We start from the raw sequence: 21899 nt of genomic DNA, 5'->3' as shown, positions 1-21899 counted from the left end.
GGGGTAAAGGTGTCTCCAGAGCCTCGTGTCTTCATGCAGGCGAACTTTACTATTGCATCTTGGTACAGAAAGCCCACTGTAATGGACAAAATGTTTATGTATTTATGAAAACGATGCTTTCATTATTGTCATCAATTATTCTAAATTAAAGTAACAAACTGTTGTAACGTGTCATCTTAATTAAAGACCAAAAGGAAAAGTCAGTGAAGACATAAGTCAGTCTTATGTTAAGAAAAATATGCCACGCAACTGTGTCTTTGCCTCTTGCTATTTAAATTCTGGAAACACAATTAATCCAAGTCAATCAGCATCAAAGCAATCCAAATTAAACAACTGACTAGCCATGACGATTTTAATTATAAAAATTATTTGTGAACAAAATTCCCTGTTAATGTTTGAAAAGTTAAGGTTTATAATGTCTTAAACAACATGTAGTCTTTTAAATCTGTAAGAAGGGGAAACATGCTGAGTTGGGAACCCTTCACTCTCTCTGTATGTGTTATTGTCTACTGAAGGGAAAAAATAATAATGAATCAGGCCTGTAAAACTGAAATATGTAAATTGTACTAAAAATACCTTTATTTAGATAAATGCAGCCTTTTCTTTTTGCAGACTATTGCTCAATATACAGTACAAGTTCACACAAGAGTTGCAAGACAGTACAGCCATGACTGATGTTTTCCTTCAGGGTCCTCACCAGGCAGGCAGGCACAGCAGATCATGTTACCAAAAGAAGGAAAAAGAATACTATGAAATAAGCTTAAGAAATTATTGCTATATGCTGTTTGATCATCTAAAATCTCTGCAAGGGCTGATAGGAACAGAATGGATTTGGAAAAATCTGGAGCCATATTTTTCAAGTTTCTCAGCATCCATTCTGCAAGAAGTGCCCTCAAATGCATCCATACAAATGTCTTTGTGCTCTTGTGCCCCTTGTGCCCCTGAGATTACTCTGTATTATCTCCATCACTTCCAGTTACAATCACACTAAATGCTAGATTACTGTTCATTTTATGTGTTCATTATGTCAGTGCTTAGCAGTTTCCTCTCTCACAATATTGAAACATCCAATGTAAATAACATGTAAATATAACACACCCTGCATATTTCACAGAAACATATTTACATACAATCTAAATATTGACACTTCTGTATTCAATTCAACATTGTTATTAGTGTTTCTGGAGTAAGTACGTGGTACAAGCTGCTGTTCATGAAGCCCTACTTCAAGCGATACACTACATAAAGTGAATAATATATAAATACCACAGAATAAATTTGAAGCTCGTGGTTAAGGTGTACTCTGTATCAGCCACTGATACTAATCACAATATGAAGAACCCTATGTTAAAGCCAACAAATAGATTTCACCACTTCTGACTACCAAAAGCAAAAAACATTCTTAACAGGTGACTGGCTAAAATGAAGGAATTAGTATATTAACAATGGATTCATTCATGCCAAGATAAGTTAAGCAGCTACTTACTCTATTTCATCTTGGGTTATCTATTACACTAAAGACTCACCTAAGTTACAAGATCTGACTGGCACTTTTAATTAATCACCTTAAAACATTCATTTTCCACATTTAAGTACTACCATGTGATCTATTTAATTAGTATAGAAAGGGCTTTAACTGTCCCTGTCCATTTACGTAAGTGTTATCATTAAAGTCAGTGCTAACAGAGCAAATCAGTGAGGCTACCAGAAAGAAAGCATGATAGACTCATCCCTCTCTAACACCAGCTGCTACCCTGTGCCCTCTGAGCAGTCAGGAAGTCAAAATGTACGAGTTAGGAGATGGATGATTCTGATAATATCCCCCACGTTTTGGGTCCTGCTGAGCCTATGCTGAGACAGAACCGATTCCTAACTTGACATTTCCTGATAATTTCCTCTTTTCACTCAGGGTCTCGTGACAGCTGGAGGCAGGCTTCTGTGTACAAAGGGCACCCAAATGGAAGACTATAAGGAGATAACTTCAAAATTACAAAACAAGAAAGTTGCCAGGACTCTCAGGGGCTCTGAATTTCTAAAGGAATTTCAAAGCCTAAGGGAATGACTAAGAAATAAGAAAAGGTTTTTCCTTTCAAACTCTGGCATTGCTCCAAAGAAGAGCTTCTGCCAACAGGAAGTAGCCATCAAGTTTTGGTAAGCACGGTTGTTGACCTCAAAGAGTATTTTCCAACTCCTGAACCAGGATGTGCAAACTGAAAAACTTACTGGAATGGGAGCTTTTAGGCATGTGAGATTTCAAGTTACCTGTTTTCCTCAGAGAGCTTATTCAACATGTGAAACACTGACACAGAACCCAGAACAGTGCTGTTGGTTCCCTGGCACAGCACAGCAGCAAGCTCAGTCTCTCCTGTGCTGCCCAAGCATATTCTACAGAATCACCCACAATGATGCACTCGCTGCATCATCTCAACCAAGTGTAGCACCTCTGCCTTTTGTCTTTTATTTGTCACTAACACCTCTAGTGTATCACCATGCATCAGTATATACAGGTGAGCACACCTCCTCTCCATGAACAACTCTTGTGGCACCTTCCAGAACCTTCAAATCTTGCATAATCTGCACAACCCTCTGGTCCACATTTTCCTGCCAGCATGATGAGAGAACTTTGCAGGGGAACACTGTGCTTGGGACTAAGCTAGGAAGAGAAGAACCAAAGAGCTAAAGTAGGACCTTTTAAAGGGAAAGGGAATCCATGCAATGAAGTAGAGTCAAGGATAGAGGAACTGTGTGGGAAGAGGATGGGCTCAAACTTTAAGCAAGTCGTTTGGAAGCAGAAGCCAGAACAACCAAGCAAAGCCTCAATGGCAATGAACAACCACAACCTCCCCTTGACCTCTGGGATTCCTCCAAAGACCAACTAGCTGTGGTGCCCACCAAACAGATTCCCTGATCCGAGCCCATTTCTCTGGCCAGCTGACCCAACACTGTTTGATTCCCAGGTGGAGTCTCTCAGGGACTGGCAGATGTCGTAAATCTTCCCAAGGACATTCAGTCACTACAGATAAAGATCTGTTTACAAGAATAATGTTTGCAGAGACTTCCAGTAACATTTCACTTTTACAGAACTGGCAGTGCAGGATTGCCAAGCCTTTCGGTTTGCTGTGATGTAGATATCTTGTCTTCTTTTAAATTCCCAAGAATGGTGTGCTCCAAGCTCTGAATGTGCAAGAGAAATTTGTTCTCTGCCTGGCAGAAATCAAATCAAGAGATCTTTATCTCAATTATGGCAATGTCCTTGTAAGCAGGTATACTTTCCCTTTATAATCAGCATTCTGTGACAGTGGAAGGGGGATTAGGAGGCTGCCTCTATACTGAGATCTCTGCTGTTTAATAAGCATGTCAGTTTTCTGGAAAAAGTAATAAATTGGCAAAAAATTGCAACTGCTACAAAATTATACACGTTAGGTAACTTCTGGTCTTGCTTGAGACGAGTGAGTTTTTGAGTTTCAGAGAAGACTAACAAAATTAAGCAAACTGGAATTACAATGCAAGTGAAAATCAGGGAAGAAAAGATACCATGGAGATGCAAGGAACACTCTGAGCTCTTTATACAGGTTCCTTGATCTTAAATTTACTGTTATCACTCCAAAAAGAGACAATGTATCATTAGACTGTTTGAAGAAAAATCCGCCATTTTGTATTCTGTAGCAATAAAAAAAAGGAATTACAGACACAAAATATTATAAACCACAAAACATGAGATGATTTTGTTGCCAAAAAATCTGTGATGCAGAGAGGTCCCTACAGAAGAGGGCCACGATACAAGTTCATATTTTCTAATAATTATGTGTTAATCAGTTCCTATACATGCATCTACAACTGGGCTTTGCAAAGTGTCCTTCCCACCCACCTTTTTTATGAGGTACTGTATGAAGTTTGTTACTACTAATCTACCATTAGATCTGGAATAGGGCAAAACCTCTTTGAATGTAGGCAATGGTACTGAACTGCCCAGAGAAGCTCCAAGGTGAGCTTCAGTGCCTATGGCTGCTGGGAACTCCAGTGGCAGTGAGGGGAGACCCCCTTTTCCTGAAAAAAAGACCTTACAAAAGGCCCAAGGTCTAGTCAACTTGATTAATATCTTTGTTCCAGAAACACTGCCAGCGTTGTCTTAGTTAACTCAGACTTGTCTTGTGAATCAGAAGCAAGGTTCCATTGACTGTGGTGATGGGACAACTAATTCTATTGGCATGGAGAGACAGAACACCCTACAATGAGAGCATGTGAGCTCTGTCACAAGATACACACTGCCCGAGTCAACTGAAGCTGCCTGTAGTGGCTGGGACACTGCTGTGGGGAAAATACAGACAGAACTGCAGCACGAAGGTCTGAAGGTATTAGAAAAAGAGTTGTAACAGGAGACACCTGAGGTACAGGTGTGACAGGATCTCTCCCTCACCAAACAATCAGCTAGGTCAGAGGACTGAACCATAAAGATCAAACTGAGAATCTCCAGCCTGTGCCTGTGGCCCACCACACAGATCTAAGATGGAACTCAGGCAGACCTACCCACCATTCCTTGAAATTCTGGGTAGTAGCAGGTACCAGTAATGTATGTGGGTGGAACATGAGGACATGGAACTGGAATACAAGGTACACATATGTAAGATGTTTGCAGGAGAGTCGGGGTTTAAAGTTGGATTCACTGGGTTTTTGCCACACCATTCTAATGGAAACAATCACAGAGGCCAATGAGGCAGAATCTCAATAACAAGTATCAATGGAGAAGGGATGATAGCTGAGCAAAATATCACCTTCTGAAGGACCTGCTTGCAGCAGCGTTAAGGCACAGCCAACGTCGCTTCCAAGTGCACACAGACTGGGTGGCAGCTCCCATGCAGGAGGCAGAGGATACAGATTCTGCATATCCCCTGAAATTAAGAGCACTAAGACTTTGAAAGATGTACTCCTGAATCCCAATGTGTAATGATGAAATTTAAGAATAAGTAAAATGAATATAAGTTATTCCAAACCTCATTTTAGGCAGCAAAACAGTTCCCCTTCTCATTTAATCAGCTATTGATACAAATCTGGGAATATTCCAGCTGTTGTCACAAGCTTGGGGCCCCAGGCCACTTTCCAAGTATTTTCAGACACACATTCAGCAAACAAGCTCTTTCTCAGACTATGATTGTCAGTTAATCTTTTCTCTACACCCCCCTCTTCCATTTTATTTCCCCCTTCTATACCCCCTTTTTTCATACATAGATAACATTCAACACATGTTTTTTTCTCTGTATCTGATATTACACAAGGGCAAAGCCTCTCCACCTTCGTTAAACAAAACTATTTCCTCTGGTGGGTTGGCCACCTGGAACATACAACATAAAGCTATGTTAGCAGGAATTAATGTGGTTTCTGGCAGGACAGCCAACAGTATCCTCGTTGGCACATCCTTGGTGGTAGTGCTGAACCCCCAGTGGGGTGAAAGGCAGGGTGAGAAGCATTCAGGAGTCATGTGGATCACAGGATTGAATCCAATGACTGAAAAAAATTAAAATACAAAGACTGGAATGTGTAACAACAAAAAAAAAAAAAAAGTGGAAATTAGAATTAAACTTGAAGTCTTTTAAGTAAAATTCTCTGAGAGGGTGTCACAGTGCAAGACCAGACTTACTGAACTTCTTTTTGGCACTCTTTTCCCCAGTGACTTAACCATACATTTAAACAAAAGACTTTATGTCTCCTAATGATAGTAACATGGTATTCATGAGCCTAAATGTATTCTCAGCAACTACACCCCAGCTACTCTTAGCAGTGCTACTAAAACTGTTCAACAGGACTAGACTGCAGGGTGTCATGCCCTTTTTTTGTCAGCTATTACTGCCAACACCAGACATGCTAATGGATGCCACTATTATATTCAGTAAGAATGGACACCACCAGTACCAAGGGCAGCTTCCACTTTTGTGCCTGGTCACACATAACTGGAAAACATTTCAGGCACCACTACTGGCATGTATGTCTCTGCACTTCTGAAGTTTTTCATGATCACAAGTGTTTGTTGCAAAGGGAAACAGATGCTTTTGCTCTGGTTCCCTATAAAATTAAATAGAAAAATTAAATCACAAGCAGACAGAAAGTTAGGATCTTTTTTCAGCCATAATGCTAAGAAATCTGGATATCTGTCTGATAAATCATATCATGACAAGTCTCCCCAGTATAGATACCACAAATCAGCAATGTGAGGCAGCCTGTTCAACACCTCTGTTGCAAAAAAGGGCAATTTGAAATGAATGTCTGAAATCTGAAAAAGTTATTAATACTGGACCTGCATTTTGATAGAAAACAGTAAAGTTTTTAATTGGGAATTAGAATTACAGAAGAAACATTAGTCAAAACCCAGAAGAGACACACAAAAGAGAAGCAGATAGTTTTCAATGATCCATATCTAAGGGGTTTAGTGGGACCTGAACAAACAACTTTTCTGCACTCAGACTAAAAGGCTTATCGAAAAGTTGCTGTATTTTTCACAAAGGTGTCAAAGTAGAAAGGTGAATTCTCAGCCTTAGCTCAATGTCATGCTGCAGTGAGTAAGGAAAGAACAAACACAAGCTTACAAATGCAGTTTGTTCTCTGGATCATGAAAGCCTGGCAGAACTCCAATGCTGGAGTAATGCCCAACCAGCACACCATTGCCTTTGAACTTCTAAAGCTCATGTTTCTCCTTTACTGTTTAACAACTAATTTAAATTCAATGCACAAATGGATTTCAAAAATAAACATGAGCAGCCAAAGTCTCAACATTTCATAACTACTCAGGTCATTGGCAACTGTTGCAAGTGGAAATTTGGAAAGCTTTGGTCACCGAGCTAAGGTCAACACTTCCACCACCCTTGATGCCCTGCGTGCTTGTGTGTTGCTGGGGGCAGGTTGCTGAACACCTGCATTCCCACAGGCAGAGTATTTTGAGGCTTTCTACCTACAAAACTTTCACTTGTCTGGACCCAAGATCCTTCAGCTCTGAAGGATCAGGGCAGGGTGAGGACCTTCGTGGGACCCCACAGAAGTGCTCGCTTCCCTCCCCACGCAGCACTGCCGCTTCGCAGGACGAGCTGGGGGCAGCGCTGTCACACCCCTGGGGGATTTCTGCACACTCTCCTGCAACTTCTACTCATCAATCACTAACCTCTCTGCTTTTTTTCTTTTTTTTTTAGCCCATTTTTAGACCATTCTCATGGCATCTGCTGAAGTTCCGTTTTTGGCACTTGCGTTCCCCACGATTCTGCCTGTGACAAACCGGCCGCGGGAAGGGGACCACAAAGGGGCTTTAGCTGCACAGCCACGCCAGACCCTGCTCGCTGCCTCCCCGACGCACTGCTCGGCTTCAGCGGGCAGCCCCCTCCCCACCGCGGCCATCGGGGCCGGCCCCTCACGGCCCGCCGCGGCCCCGCCCCTCGCCGCGCGCCGGCGCCCCCCGGCCGCAGACCCCGCGTCTGATGCAATTCACTTCCCCCCTTGCTCTCGGCTGCCGGCCAATCACGAGCTCGTGTGGCCGGAGCGTCACGCCGTTCCGGCCAATGGGCGAGAGCCACGATAGTAGAAATCCGGGCGGGGCCGGGTGCGTCGCAGGGGGTTGTGCCGGTGGTGCCGGGCAGCGCGTCCGTTCCGCACCCGCCGTGTCCCGCCATGGCAGCGCTGCCCGGTGCCGCGGCCCCCCGGCTGCTCCTCATCCCCGGTAAAGCGACCGAGGCTCCTGGCGCCGCGGCCGGCCGGCATCTTTCCGTTGTCTTGCCGGCAGGAGCCGACCCCGGCCTCGCGGGGCTGGAGGGCCCGCAGCCGGCCCGCAAGCGGCAGCGGCTCACGCACCTGAGCCCGGAGGAGAAGGCGCTGCGCAGGTGAGTGGGGGCAGCGGCGGGGGGGCCCCGCGGCTTCCCCGCTTCCCCGCTGACGGCCGCCCTGTCCCGCAGGAAGCTGAAGAACCGCGTGGCGGCCCAGAGCGCCCGGGACAGGAAGAAGGCGCGGATGACGGAGCTGGAGCAGCAAGTGGTGGAGCTGGAGGAGGAGGTGAGGGGCTGGAGGAGGCGGTGAGGGGCTGGAGGAGGAGGGGATGAGAAGGTGACGGGCGGCCTCCCTGCCTCATGGCTCTCTGCAGAACCAGAAGCTGCTGCTGGAAAACCAGCTCCTGCGGGAGAGGACGTGTAACCTTGTGATGGAGAACCAGGAGCTCCGCTGCCGCCTGGGTTTAGATACTCTGAAGACGGAGGAGGAGGAGGGCGGCGAGTCGCAGGTGAGTCGCCCGCCGCGCTGCTGGTGTGTCCGCCCCTGCCCTGAGCAGAGCACACCGAGAGCTGCCCGCTCCCGGGGTAACCCCAGTGCTGTGAACAGGGAGGTGCCAGAAACACCCTTGTACTCCAAATGGAAATTCTGAAACCGAACAGGTGCCAAGTGGGTAGTGTGGGAGATAACAAGGTGACTAGTTCCAAGCTGTTTTGAGATAATTTCATCTGTTTCTCTACACTTTGTTATAGAAGTGAAATAAGAACTGTTACAGTCATGTAGGTCTGTCTCAAAAGAATGGTGTATGGGGGAGGGTGTCAGGCTCTCATTTAAAAGTGGCAAACAAAATAAATCTGCAAGTGTATGGAAGCTTCAGCTAACTTTGGAAGTCGTCTTACCTTCAGGTTGCTATGGCATAAGCAAGTGGAGAATCTCATGTTGGAAGCCTTTGCAGGAAAAACGTAGTCTTCAGGATTATGTGCTGTACTGCCTGCCAGAACACTTGTGGTGACTGAATTTTTTCCTTGGCACAGGTTGTGAAGGAATCACAGGTGGATGAGATTAGATTGGTGACCGGGTCCGCTGAGTCCGCAGCACTCAGACTACGTGTTCCTCTGCAGCAGGTGCAGGCCCAGCAGTCACCATTTCTGATGGCTTCCACGTGGATTCTGATGGCAGTGACTATTCAGACTCTGAGGTGAGCATCCATTCCTATGCAAACTGCCCATGAACTTCAGAACCACTGCGGATTTAAGACTAGTAGTTTAATTTCTTGATATTAAATAATTTTATCATTTTTCCATAGTTTCTTTGTTCTTCCAAGTCTTGGAATGCCATATCTGTGGCTCAGAACAGCTGTGTTAGGCTGTATCTAGTGAGTACAGGAGTTAAACAAAACCCTCAAAAAAACCAACCCAGCCTTCTGAACTTTGGTCACAGGCAGGTCTGCCTAAGCTGGGTTCTGGTCCGTGCTCTGTGTAGCCAGCAGGTTCTGTGGCAGTAGCAGTTGATGATATGTCCAGGATCTCAAAGAGTTTCCAGTAGTGGCTGTGAACCTCAAATGCATGTAGAATTCTGTGGGGATTGCCAGTACCCTTACAAAAAAGTTAATGGACAAAGAATGACTGCACAGTGGAACACATTGCCCAGAGAGGTTTTGGAGTCTCCCTCACTGGAGATATTCAGGAACTGGCTGGATGCAATCCTGTGCTATGTGCTCTAGGCTGACCCTGCTTGAGCAGGGATGTTGGACCAGATAACCCACTGTGGTCTGTTCCAACCTGATGGATTCTGTGATTGTGTGAATTTCTGAAAGACAAGTTAAGTGCCTTAACTGTGTGTTTGATGGTGTTCTTGGTAAAACAGCTGTGATTGTGTTTAGTGTATTTTAACTCCGCATGGGGGTTAATACATACCACAACTGGTGCTTTGCTGTAGCAGAAATAGGCTGTCTTTCTAAAATAGTATTTCATTCTGCAGCCTGATCTCCTGTTGGGCTTTCTGGACAGTCTGGACCCAGAGATGTTTCTCAGATGTGCCGATTCAGAGTCAATGTGCCTGGAAAAGCTGGAGGAAGAGATCTCTGGAGAAACAAATTCCATATCAACCTCCCTCTCTCCATCTTTGGGGTCCCCATCAGCTAAGCTGGAGGCCATTAATGAACTGATAAGGTTCGATCATGTGTATACAAAGCCCCTAATACTGGAGATTCCTGTTGAAGCAAGCAACCAAACCAATATGCTAGTGAAAATTGAGAAAGAATCTCTCTCTTCATCTGAAGACAAGGCTATCCCTGAGGTCCCAGTCTCTGTGAAGGAGGAACCTGTAGACAACTTCATGCCTGAACTGGGCATTTCTCATCTGCTTTCTTCTCATCATAGTCTTGAAGCCTCAAACTACTTGTTGGATGCCTGTAGTGACTCTGGGTATGAAGGATCCCTGTCGCCCTTCAGTGACATGTCCTCTCCACTTGGCACTGACCACGTGTGGGAGGACAGCTTTGCTAGTGAACTCTTTCCCCAGCTGATCAGTGTCTAACTTGGTAGTGTTAACTCCCCTGTCCTGGCAGATATCAGCATATGCCCCTTTGGGGGGTGTGTGTGTGTAAAATCAAGTATATTCAGAAAAGTGTTGCTCTCTTCTACCCACACTAGTGGATGGAGTGATGGTAGGAAAAAACACAGGGTGTCCTGCCCTGCCCCCCATCAGTATTGGCTTATGAGGGAGGAAACTTTTGTTACTCAATAACTTGCTAATTCTGTATGAGCCTGAAAATGTTAAATTTGTTTTACATTTAAAATTTTAACACCAAAAACTGCAGTGGGATATTCATGTATAGACAACTGGGGTAAAACTTTAATAGTCTCTACATCTTACAGCTTTACTATGTAAATGCTTGTTTTCCATTTGCTATGTAGAGTTGCTTTCTCCATTTAATATTTAACTGTATTGGTGCAATTAAAATGCAGCGCAGCTCACTGACCCTTTTTTGCTTTAGATCTCAGTGGGGTGGGGGGAGTATCTGGGCCTTAAGTTTAGAACTTAAATTTAGGTCCCTCAGTGTCTTATCCCACCACAATGCACTGAGGAGCAGCACTTGCATGGTGTCTGTAGCTGGATGCTGTAGCAGTTTCTTCTGGATGTGGTAGAGGGGTTTGTGTGAGAGCCAGAGCTGCTACAGCAAAACCTTCAGCCTCAATAAGGAAAGTGGGTGGCAGGAGCTTGAAGTCTGAATAAAGTCATGGTAGTGTCACCCTGGTGTAGCCAGTAATGCCAACCAAAGTGCTCAGCTGGAGGGGAGCTGGGGGTGAGACAGACATGGGGTGAAAAAGGTACAGATTCTGTGTTACCACAGGATATTCTGAAGCATCAAATGAACTTCACAGAGAGAATTTCAAATATCACAGCAGGGCTTTTCGTTGTCCGCATCCATTTGTTCCAACATCGCAATATTAAAAACACTTGGAGAGACAGAAGAAACTGAAATTTTATACTGAGAGAGCTGTTGCAGGTGTTTGCACAGCTGCTCTTGGTTTCAGTGCTATTTCATGTTTTGCATCCAATTTTGACAAAAATAACTTGGGGTGGGCAGGAAGGGAAATGGGGGATGGTATGGGAGGGTTTCGGTCACTAACATTCAAGGAGATAGCGCTGCTTTGGATTACAAGTTTCTTGTAATAAAGCATTCCATCTGAATAGTGGATAGAAAAAGAGACTACAGCTATGCAATGTAACAAAGTTAGATTAAATATGCAAGAAGTCAGAGAACAGCTTGCTTTACTTTCAATCTGGCAAATAGGGATGACTGCAACAGGACCGTTAGTATCAAATAAATTGTTGTGAGTCCATAAAGCAAACAGAAGTGAGGATTTGATCTGTGGTTTTCCATTACTTTTGTTAGTATTATTGGAACTTCATATGACATTAAATTCATTTCTTAACTAGTTCAATAGATGAGTAAACATAGTAATTGATGGAACTGTCTCTGTTCAGTGCTGCAGTATGTGTAGGCAATGTGTGCGTTCCTGTGAATTTGATATTTGGGACTGAGTCACTGCAGGCACAGCCCATTGCTGTACAAGGCTCTTGCTTATTTATGTGTCTTCAGGAGCTGATCCCAATTGTAGGGTGAAGTGGAAGTTTTAGTCATATGCACAATCTTCTCTATCTCAGGTTATCAATGATGTTTCAGTCTGGTTTCACTTGTGATGGTTTAGCATTAGAGTTGTATTTCCTGTGCACCTTAAAGCTACAGTGACTAAATGTAATAATGCAGCAAGAAATGATGCCAGCAAAATGGCTTCACTGAGTTTTCAAGAACCTGCCTGGAAAACCTTAATATCCACCTCTGTGTATTTGCAAAGAACATATCTCCAGCCCTTATGTTTAAAGGTGTAGAAATTCTGTCATGAAGAAATCTGAGGGGAACAAGAAGACCAAAACTGTGAAGGGTAAGAAGTAGCATAGGGCTCAAAGACACGTTACCACCTGATACCTGCAAAAAGTACCTGTAGGTACTTTGCCAGCAATGCTTATGCAGTTGCTTTTGATTTTTTTCATGCTAGCTCAGATTAAGATATAGCAACATTAACTGCCAGGATGAGGAAGAGTGGAGATGAAAAGTTAATGTGAACTCTTTTTGCAATCTGCTTAAGAGAGGAACTTGTGCTCATTGCACCATGTTTCATGAGGAAAATGCGACCTTTGTTTGCAATGAATAAGGAAGTTGATGGTTCTTACATTCAGCTTTTGATACACCATTACAAAGGCAGGGCCCAGTATCATATGCATGCTTCATAATTACTAAATCCAAGAACTCAGCAAGAATAATTTGGCTGGAACTGAAGACAAAAATAGGGCCACCCTTCACCAAATTATAGAGGCAGAGAAAAATAGTTGTCTTTAACACAAAAAAAACCCAAACACCTGAAACACCTGGAAAAGCTGTCTAGGCAGGAAAGGGCTGAAGGCAATCTGTTAAGCTGAAGACAAAAGTTGGTGGAAGCACTGAGACCTGCTACCATCACGTCTGACAGACATTGAAGTCCAACGGCTGTATGTGAATGATATGCTGAAAGAAATATGAATACATGCAAGACATGGCCACCTTAAGCAAAAAATCCTGTACCAATTATCAGCCTTGCCTGTGCTTATGCCTTCAGCAAGAAAACCACCAGCAAATCCAGCTTTGTAAAGGACTGCTTCAGACAACATTGAGAATGAAACAAATGATACCTCTGCTGCATATGAGTTTCCTTTGTTCTTAAGCCAGCCAAACTGCAGTTCTCAGCTCCTAGGCAAGGTTCTGCTCCAGTAATTATTCTGAGTCAGTGGTTTAAGAAAGATCAGTGCTCACAATTTTGAGATTTTAAATTGCTTTGATTCATTCGAGTAGTTGGTGGTGGTTTGAACCAGCATTTTGAGTAAAGTGTAGTTTGATAGCTGCACACATAAGCTTTTTTGAGTACTCTGTGAACTTAATTCGATTTACAAGCCTGCCCTAGAGCAGCCAAGTGCTTTGAAGCCAAGGCTGTGCCCACAGCAGGGACAAGGAGCAGTGGGGGTATAGATTCCCTTTTCTCCTCTGTCACTGCAGCAGCTCCCTGTTGTCACTGACAGAGAGCACCGTGATCCTCAGAACCCTCCGTGGGCAAAAGGCACGGGATGTGTGGTATGGAGCAGAAAGCTGCTGCCTTCTGCTGGAGGAGTAACTCCTCTGCAGCACGTCCGACCTCTGCAGGCACGGAAAGCATGTCTGTCCTGTGGCTCAAAACACCTCAGGGTGGGGAGTAATCAGACACTGGGATGAGCTGCCCAGGGAGGTGGTGGATTCACCGTCCCTGGAGGGTTTTAAGATTGGATGTGGCACTTACTGCCATGGTCTAGTAACCACGGCAGTGTTGGATCAAGGGTTGGACTCGATGATCTCAGAGGTTGATTCTGTGATTGGTGTCCCTCGCTTTTCTCCTCCAACAGGCTGCTCTGAAAGGCCGGCAGACCGGTCATTGTTACCCCGCTGCCTTCCTTCAAATCTGCTTGTGTGACTGTGGGTCTTCTCCCCAGGCAGCTCGTGTCGGTGCCCGTGGGTCTCTGGAGGGCTAGACCTGGGCCCATCGGTGTCCTGGCCGTGAGGGGGATGCCAGGGATGCCTGGGCCTGTCCTGGAGCGTGAGGGGGATGCCAGAGGCTTAACACACAATTCCCAGCGGGGCCTGTTCCCGGTGCCGGATCCCGAGGCCTGCCCTGGGTGCGCAGCCCCAGCCCCGCCCGCGGCGCCCCAGCCCCTCGTGGCTCCACGAGGAACCGATTTTCAACGGCTCAAGGAATTCAAGGACAACTGTGTGACCGTCACGTTTCCATCGCGCTTGGAAGGGCTGTTTAACATCCAAACCCTGCAAAAATACTAAGGGACGTAGTATTTACGCTGTTTTGCTTCCCCTTTTCCACCTTTACAGTTCTATCCTGGCATGCTTTGTCCTGACTTACTGGGAGCACTGGGTTCAAGACAAACTGTTAATATTTATTGAGATCTCTTCCACTGAAAACACACAACTTGTTGGGCATCTAGAAGCCTAAAAGCATTCAGAACTTCTATAAGCACTAGTATTTATTTTTTACTAGAATCAAGTCCACTTAAGTGCTACCGAGGCAGGATGAGGGTTTTTTTTAATATATGTATTTATGTAGTACACAGAACTTCCACAGATGAAAGCGTGAGAATCTAAACTCTCAGCCAAGGATCTGTAATCTGAGATCCTCCTGTAGTTGAGAGATGCCAAATTAAACTGAACCCAGGCAAAGCTGGGGTAGCAAGTGAAGGGTAACACATGCAGGGAGCAGGAGCTCTCACATTGCAGCACACTTCCTTTGGGTGACTGCTTTCTGATTGCTCGGACTTCTGGAGTCCTACTTGCCTCACAAGCAAGGATCCAGACCCAGTGGTTCACATGGGTTACATCTGCATTTGATTAAATAAATGATCCATGACAGAAGCCACACATCTGCTCTAGTTGACTGATACAAGACATAGGCCCTGGAATAATCACAAGCCCAGTTCCAAGCCCATGCCAAAATAAATTCTGTCCCTTGATAACCCCCTTTTGCTTTGTCAGAGGCTCCCAAGGTTTTCACTTTTATTGGGAATGAAACACAGTCATCTAAAAAATATTTTAGAAAATTTATTGAAAACTGACATACAAAGGGTGATTTGGTCCCAAGAGAAGACAGACCAGAATCGGATCTTCCATATTTCAAAATAAGTTTTTTTCTAATACTGCATCACATTTGCCATCCCGCTTGTGAACAGCATTAATAAAAGTCTTTTAAGGAAGCCAACAACAACAAAACTCACAAATACAGAAGTCTGAAAACGCCCAGAGCTTGATCTCCCATGCCCTCTCCAAGTGATCGCTATGGCAAGGATCTTGCTCAGTCCTCCTGACACTCAGTTCCCACTGTAGCTCACCTTCTCCTCCCCCATCAATTTAAGCAATTCAACCCCACTGTCTCCTATCACAAGGGCAGAAGCGAATTATTAAAAAATGAAAGTAAATGTTTTCTACCAAAGCAAAATTCTTGGAGAGTTTTTCCCCCATCTCCTGGTCTTTGTCAATAGTCCACCACTATATTCTTGTTTCAGAAGGCAGAATAATGGGTCAGTGAAGCCCTATTGGCATCAAACAATTAGAAGGAAAGACATCTCTGAAAGTCAACCTTTGGTATGAACCTAACAAGAAAAAAGTATGCTTAAAAGGCATCTACAAAACTTTCTTATTCTGCAAATCTGATATGCAATTTGTCACTTTTAAAGAGGAAAACAACTGCATCTAGATTTGATGTATTTAGGCTTCTTAAAGTTTTTTTTACTCCTCTGTTGCAATTTCAGTGTTGCTGAGATGGTTGCATCCAATTTTTGAAATTTTTATCCTTTTTTCTCAGTTTATTTAGGATTCAGAGCTTTCAGCTAAAATACTTCCAACCTTGAACTTTCACTATAATCCTGCAAGCTGAAAGCCAGTTAATTAGCTGGAGGCATCACATTTTCTACCTGCAGTGACTACAGCCTTCTCCAAACTGCATTGCTTTACTTTATACTCAAGCAGTGGAACACATCAAAGGCTGTAGATTTTAAGCACATCTTAATAATACATGGGGAATTGTACACAGTTCATGCAAGAGATTTATAGCAGACCTTGAAATGAAATTAGACATAGCAAGACTGGAGAATGTGTGCAGCCTATGTAATAAACCTTCAGAATGGTACTGGTTTCCAGAGTAATACTATTCAAATGTTGAAATGTTTTTAGTGAAGCTCTGAAAGGTTTTATTGAGAGACAGAAAATTTCAACCAACCTTCAACAAAAGCTGAAAGAAACAGGACTTAACAAATAGGGTTATCTTTTGAACAACCAAAAGGAAACAAAGGATTTATGCAAAAAGAGAAGCTTGATTTTAAACTATCAGCTATGTGTTAACAGTAAAGAATATCATCACAAAGATGATCAACCAGCTGTGCAATGGAAGAGTAGCTTTTCTTATGTGAGCAGTTGCATTACTGTATACTTGTGCCTTAATGTTAGCAAGATGTCAAAACTAGACTGGCTGTAGGACTCTGAACTGAACCTATTACTTGGAAAGGAATTTCTTATGTGAAGCCCCAATTCAGGTATCTCTGAGAAAGCTCAAGGACTCGGGAACAGAAGGTAAGATTGTCTGCCTTGTTTAAGGGTTTCAAGCAAAATGGAACTGCTGTGCATTGGGAAAAGGTACAATGGCTCATTGTGGATTCCTTTCCTTGGCATCCTAAGCAGGGTACAAAATTCTTTTGGCATATGTCTGTATAAACAATGTGACACTGTTAAATGGCACATGTTCTGGCTTAAATTTTAAGTCTAGATTCTCTTGGGAAAAAGACAAGCATCTTCTTCACCTCACCACTAATGCCAGCAGTCTCAAAGGCTGGGACTTGGCTACAGACAATAATAAGCATTTGACCCTCTTTATGCCAGAAAGCAGCTCCCTGTCATCTGATTTACTTATCACCTTTATCCAAATTAAAGGATGCCATTTATTTAATTATAAGTTAACAGTGTCTTCAATGGACTTTCCGACTTGATGCATACAAAGAATCTCAGCACAATGTAAAATGTGAATCTCTTGGCTCAGAACCACTTTTATCCTAACTTTGCATCATTTGGGGAGGGGGACATAAAACCCCAGAAACACAATTTAGAAGCCAATGAACCAAAGATGACTGAAGTTAGCAGGTATCCTGCAAGTTAGAAGCTGGCTTTACTTTCTACAAAGACTTTTGCTGTAACATTCCATCCCTACCACCCCACAGGATGTATAATTTCTACATTTGAGTTTACATCAAGTCCAAACCAGCCACAGATGAAATAATGTGAAAAGCTGTATTACCACAGGGATTGCTTTTTTATCTGTGACTAGATTCAAAAGTATTTCTTCCTTTACATACCCTTTTGTAATTCAAATTAAACCAACTGGCCAAGCATAGTATGTGCACCAAAATCTTAGTGGCTCAGTAAGTGAAAGACACGGCTTAAGCCACAGTTACATTCAATATTTAGATTTTATACTTTACCAAGGGCAATTAAGAGGATATTTCACCATTAAGCAAGATGAAAAGCTACTTCCTTGTTCCAAAGGCCTCTGGATTACCTTTTCAGTAAAAATAACAATATTTAACAGACTGGAGTACAGAAATGTTGGGGTGTTTCCTGGCCAAACCATGTCCTTATGATTGTTAATAAGAAAACAAAAAACAAATAATATAACTTCAGATTCACACATCAAACCAGAAAGAATAAAAAAACATCAACAAAAAGCATCAGAAGCTCACCACTTCCAATCTAAAATCTGGCATCTACAACTCCATTTCTTCTTCTGCGCACCCAGATATTCCCAAACTAGCATACGGATCTGGAGACATGGCAGTCTGTTGTGATTCAGGGAACGTTTCAGTCTGTGGGTCAAAAGGAGCTCTTGGTGTTGGCTGCTTAGCTTGACACCCTTCTGTACTCTGCTGCTTGAAGTTCTTAACAGAAACAGACTTCAGTTTATCTGTCAGAGTTTCGGGAAGAGGTTTCCAAAGCACCAGCTCCATAGAAGGACGGCTCCTAGAAGGGGATGGAGTTTCAGTTAAATTAAAGTTCTCCAAGCACAGCTATTAAATGCAGAAGACCAGAGAGTATCTTCATCCTTTGAGCTAGCCTGGAACTATATTCCAGAAGCCATATGCCTCCCCCCCCCCATTAAGTTTCCTCTTCCTTAACTAGTTCCATTACTTGTAGTCCTAACCCTGTATTTTCTCTCTTTTCTTTAGCACAAAACTTGATGACCACTGTTGGTCACACTTCAGGATTTTCTGATTTTGAAAATTCATATACATAAAACTAAAGCTTATAATGGTTTAATCAACAAATTTCTCTCTGCAGAAATGAGGAGTACAAAACAGACACTTGGTGACCACTACCGTTATACTTATTTCTCTTTTACATTAGGACAGTTTTTCCTACTTTTGACAGATGAATGGTCTGTTATACAATGTTGGCTGCATCATGCAGTAAATTAAGGACATCTCCACAAATATGAGACGGGTTCTCTCTTTTCATTTGCATGTGTTAGCTATATAGCACCATTATTTCCTCCAGAACTTACATAGACTCTATTATTTTCTTTGTCAGGACTTCACCAAAATCCCTCTTCATCCCTTTTTTAAGGGTATCTGACAGGATAAGAGTGGGCAGATTGCTAACATTTCCATCAGCATGAACTTCCTCATCTTCATCAATTATCCTAGGAACGGAGGGGGAAGAGGGAGATAAACACTATTGAGCATACTGTTATCAGGCACATCCACTGCAGACTACAGTCACATCTACGTGCACTGCACTGGGCAGATCTCTGACCTAGGCTGGGTACCAGAAGCAGCGGGGCTGTGTTAACATGAATCTCTCTAGGGCCAAAATACCCTGAGAATAACTGTTACCACAGAAGCCACTCGAGCAGCTGTGCCCACTTCTGGTACCTGAGCTGGCTTTGTTAGCCCTGTGTTACCTCAGCAGTGTCAGTGCAAACATACACTGAGAGAAAATAAATAAATTCCCTTCAGGGGAAACTGTATGATTCGGTCACATTACATGAGTGAGTCTCAGCTATGCAGTAGCTTCACCTGCTCAATTCCCCATGTCTGAACTTTAAGAATTATTGTAGAGGTACTGAATGCAGTGCTTTACTTTTCACAGCATTGTGCCAGTTTCTGAGATTAAATCAGTACAAAACGTTGAAGCATTCAGAAAAAAATGGAGGCATCTTCTTTAGCTCTGGTAAACCTTTTGTAGCAAATTTAGCAGAGCAGCTGAGAAGGATGGGGAACAATCCTCTGAAAAGTCCAAAGAAGACACGGGCAGATAATAAAGACATACATCACTACTCTGATTTACTCATGAAAAAAACCGTTCTAACAGTACCTTGTTCCCCCTCACACATCATCTATGGAGTAATAATCTAAAAAAGAAAAATCTTCTTTTAAAATTTCTGTAACTTTTGGCTTTTCTAATCATTAGCAGTGGTCATTTTGGATATTCCAGAGTACTAGTTCAGCTGCAATCAACTGATACACACATATGCCATTCCCAGAAATCTTTTAAGGGCCAGAACACACAGTACATTTATTAAATGACCGCAGTAGTCTCCCTATAGCCACCCCATCACCCCACATCACACCATCAGCAAGGTGAACCTCAGCCTTACTGCATATGTGCAGAGAGACCTCTCTGGTTCATGCTGCTCTCTACACTGACAAATTCAGATCTACCTTAAGTATTAATCACAGAACAAGCTGCAGTTGGTTGAAAAAAAGCTGAGCTCAAGTCTGACCAGATAACTGGTTAAAATTTGAGCTCTGGATACTCACAGAAGAGCATTACACCCCATTACAATATATTGATGCTGCATAATGACTGTGATCAGGGGTTATTTAGTCAGCATATTCTGCTCTAGCACCCTCGATTTCAAATTACAGTATCAGCCCCAAGACTCACAGGACCATACGTAGCTTAAAAAGAAATCAGTTGAACAGAAGGTTCACCTCAAAAACTCACAGCAGTGTTATCACACTGCTAAGTGCTAGATTTACCCCTGAATTCCCACCAGAAAAGGGAAAGCTCAGCAAAGCCAGTCTACTCAATCCCTGCATTTACCTGTCCTCAATTTCCTGAAGTTTCCTGCGAGCAACCTCGCATTGCTGTTCCCCCATTGTCTGATCCATTTCTTCACAGGGAATTTCTAACATGGCAGTTTCAGGACCGCTGCCACCACACTGACTTGCTACCTCCCCAGCTGCCTGCTGACCTGCACAGAGAATCCATTCTTCAGTGCTGGGATTCAAAGGGCAATTTTTGGCTCCTGTCAGCCTCTTCTTCCGCACAGGACAACTAGGAAACAAAACAAGTTTACAACTGTCAGAGAAGAAATCATACAGAAAGTCATGTGCATTTCAACAGCTTTGACACACTATAGCAGCACAACCTCAACAAAGAAAAGAAACCGTGTTGCTCTCAGTGAAACATGAGCACCCATGCAAGAAAATCAGTGCTACACAATTGATTAGGTAACGTAAATGGATTCAGGTTCATGTGCAGTTCAGGAGAAGAGTTCCAAATGGAAACTATGATTGAAGTTCCCTTCCTGTTTGCATTGTAGATGAGATGTGCTCAGATGTTTTAGAAAACAAAAAGCAAATTAAGATTTTTCAGGCTATAAAAGACAAATTAATTTACCCTTCTGCCTCTTCTTCTAGCTTATGCTTCTTTCCATAGCGCACAGAGACACTGCAAAAGAAAAATAATTAGTTATTTAGCTTCTAATCATATCTTCCAGTGACACTGACATTGCAAAACAATATTCTCCTCCCTTTTAAAATTTCACTTGCAACTAAGAGCAACAGTTGCAGTACATTACCAGCCATAAAGGGAATGGAAGCTTTGGACAAAAAATGACCACTTTGTTCCAAAGGAAGTCAAAGGCAGATGTAATTGCTCAGTTCTTGGAGCAGAATTCCATGCCAGTTTCTCCTCCTCTACATTATTTTCTTTCCACAAGGGGTAAGATCAATTTTTGCTAAAATTCAACTGCTTCAAGAAGCAACATGTGATTCAACTCGAATCTGTTAGTACAATGTATCACAGGGACATACTCACATGTGACTAAACCACAACATTTTATAGAACAATTTAAGGGTTTTGTGCTCACATGTGAGAAAGAACAAGTTTAAAAATAAATAAATAAAAAAACACATGAGTTTAAAAGCATGTGAAGATGCTGGTACAGTCGATCACCTTTCTTGCCTTTTAGAAGGCTCCTTCATCCCGCACTAGCCAGCTTCAGGGCCGTAAGACAAACGCAATACAATTCTAATTTTCTACCAGTGAAACGCTGCTAGAAGGAAACAAATTGGGCCCCGTCTCGCAAAGCACCGCTGTTTGACACTGCGGCCCTCCGGCCTCGGCCCCGAGGGAAAGGGTTTGGCACTCACTGGCTGCGGCTCCTGGTGAAGGATCCCACCGGGGCCGCCGTCAGCCCCTCGTTGTGGCTCCCGAGCGCGGCCAGGGAGGCCAGGTCGAAGCCGCTCTGCAGACAGAGGCCGGAGGATCCGTCGGCGCCGTCGTTTCCGATCCCTGCCATGACCATCCCGGGTGGCTGGAGGCGGCCGTGGCCGCCGGCTCCGGGCTGCGGCCCGTGGCGGTCCGGGGCAGCGGCCGGAGCCGGGGGGAGCTCCACGGCCGGGCCGGCCGGGATGCCCTGGAAGGATCTGCCGAGCGCTGCCATTTCCTGCTGCGGGGGAGAAAACGCATGTCAACGCCACGGGCCGAGCCGCGGGACCCTCCGGCCCGGCCCGAGGCCCTCCCGCTCCGAACCGCCCCCGCCCGCAGCGCTCACCCGGCCCGGGCCGGGCCCGCAGCTGGAGCCGCCACCAGAGCCCGCGTCCTTTCCAGGCCTTTCGCCGCGATCAGAGAAGGATCCGCGAGCACTGTGGGAGTCGTAGTCCCGGGCGCTCTGGGAGTTGTAGTCCCGGGCGCTGTGGGAGTCGTAGTCCTGGGCGCTGCGGAGGCTGCGGGCGCTGTGGGAGCTGCAGTCCGG

General features: G+C 44.1%; 2 protein-coding genes and 2 long non-coding RNA genes across 6 annotated transcripts in view; 1 reads left to right on the top strand and 3 right to left on the bottom strand.

Moving 5' to 3' along the window:
- LOC113951393 overlaps positions 1-7409 on the bottom strand; it is a 13236-nt gene extending 5827 nt beyond the window's left edge. For both annotated transcript variants that reach the window (XR_003529130.1, XR_003529129.1), the window contains exons 1-2: positions 7148-7409; positions 1-76 (exon numbers count right to left, since the gene is read on the bottom strand). The exon at positions 1-76 is cut by the window's left edge. This is a non-coding gene — a long non-coding RNA (uncharacterized LOC113951393). The remainder of the gene's footprint in view (positions 77-7147) is intronic.
- Positions 5009-7140, bottom strand: LOC113951394. Its single transcript, XR_003529131.1, has 2 exons — positions 6945-7140; positions 5009-5502 (listed from the first exon to the last, which is right to left on the bottom strand). It is a non-coding gene; the product is annotated as an uncharacterized LOC113951394 (long non-coding RNA).
- A 153-nt stretch (positions 7410-7562) lies between the features above and the next one.
- On the top strand, positions 7563-10719 carry XBP1 (X-box binding protein 1). The gene is made up of 5 exons (XM_027652440.1): positions 7563-7856; positions 7929-8025; positions 8114-8248; positions 8772-8935; positions 9718-10719. The coding sequence occupies exons 1-5, from the start codon at positions 7648-7650 to the stop codon at positions 9902-9904; spliced, it is 792 nt and encodes a 263-aa protein (XP_027508241.1). The 5' UTR covers positions 7563-7647; the 3' UTR covers positions 9905-10719.
- Positions 10720-14894: 4175 nt separating this feature from the next.
- Positions 14895-21797, bottom strand: CCDC117 (coiled-coil domain containing 117). Of its 2 annotated transcripts, XM_027652439.1 has the most exons (6): positions 21699-21797; positions 21295-21593; positions 20540-20590; positions 19961-20194; positions 18417-18554; positions 14895-17875 (listed from the first exon to the last, which is right to left on the bottom strand). In XM_027652439.1, the coding sequence occupies exons 2-6, from the start codon at positions 21585-21587 to the stop codon at positions 17623-17625; spliced, it is 969 nt and encodes a 322-aa protein (XP_027508240.1). In that variant the 5' UTR covers positions 21588-21593; positions 21699-21797; the 3' UTR covers positions 14895-17622. The 2 variants fall into 2 exon arrangements, with proteins under 2 accessions (XP_027508240.1, XP_027508239.1); XM_027652438.1 differs by lacking the exon at positions 18417-18554.
- Positions 21798-21899: the final 102 nt, after the last annotated feature.

Source organism: Corapipo altera, unplaced genomic scaffold (genome assembly GCF_003945725.1).
Source record: "Corapipo altera isolate COAL_440 unplaced genomic scaffold, ASM394572v1 67, whole genome shotgun sequence".
Taxonomy (NCBI): Eukaryota; Metazoa; Chordata; class Aves; order Passeriformes; family Pipridae; genus Corapipo; species Corapipo altera.
This window is presented reverse-complemented; position numbering and strand designations above follow the sequence as displayed.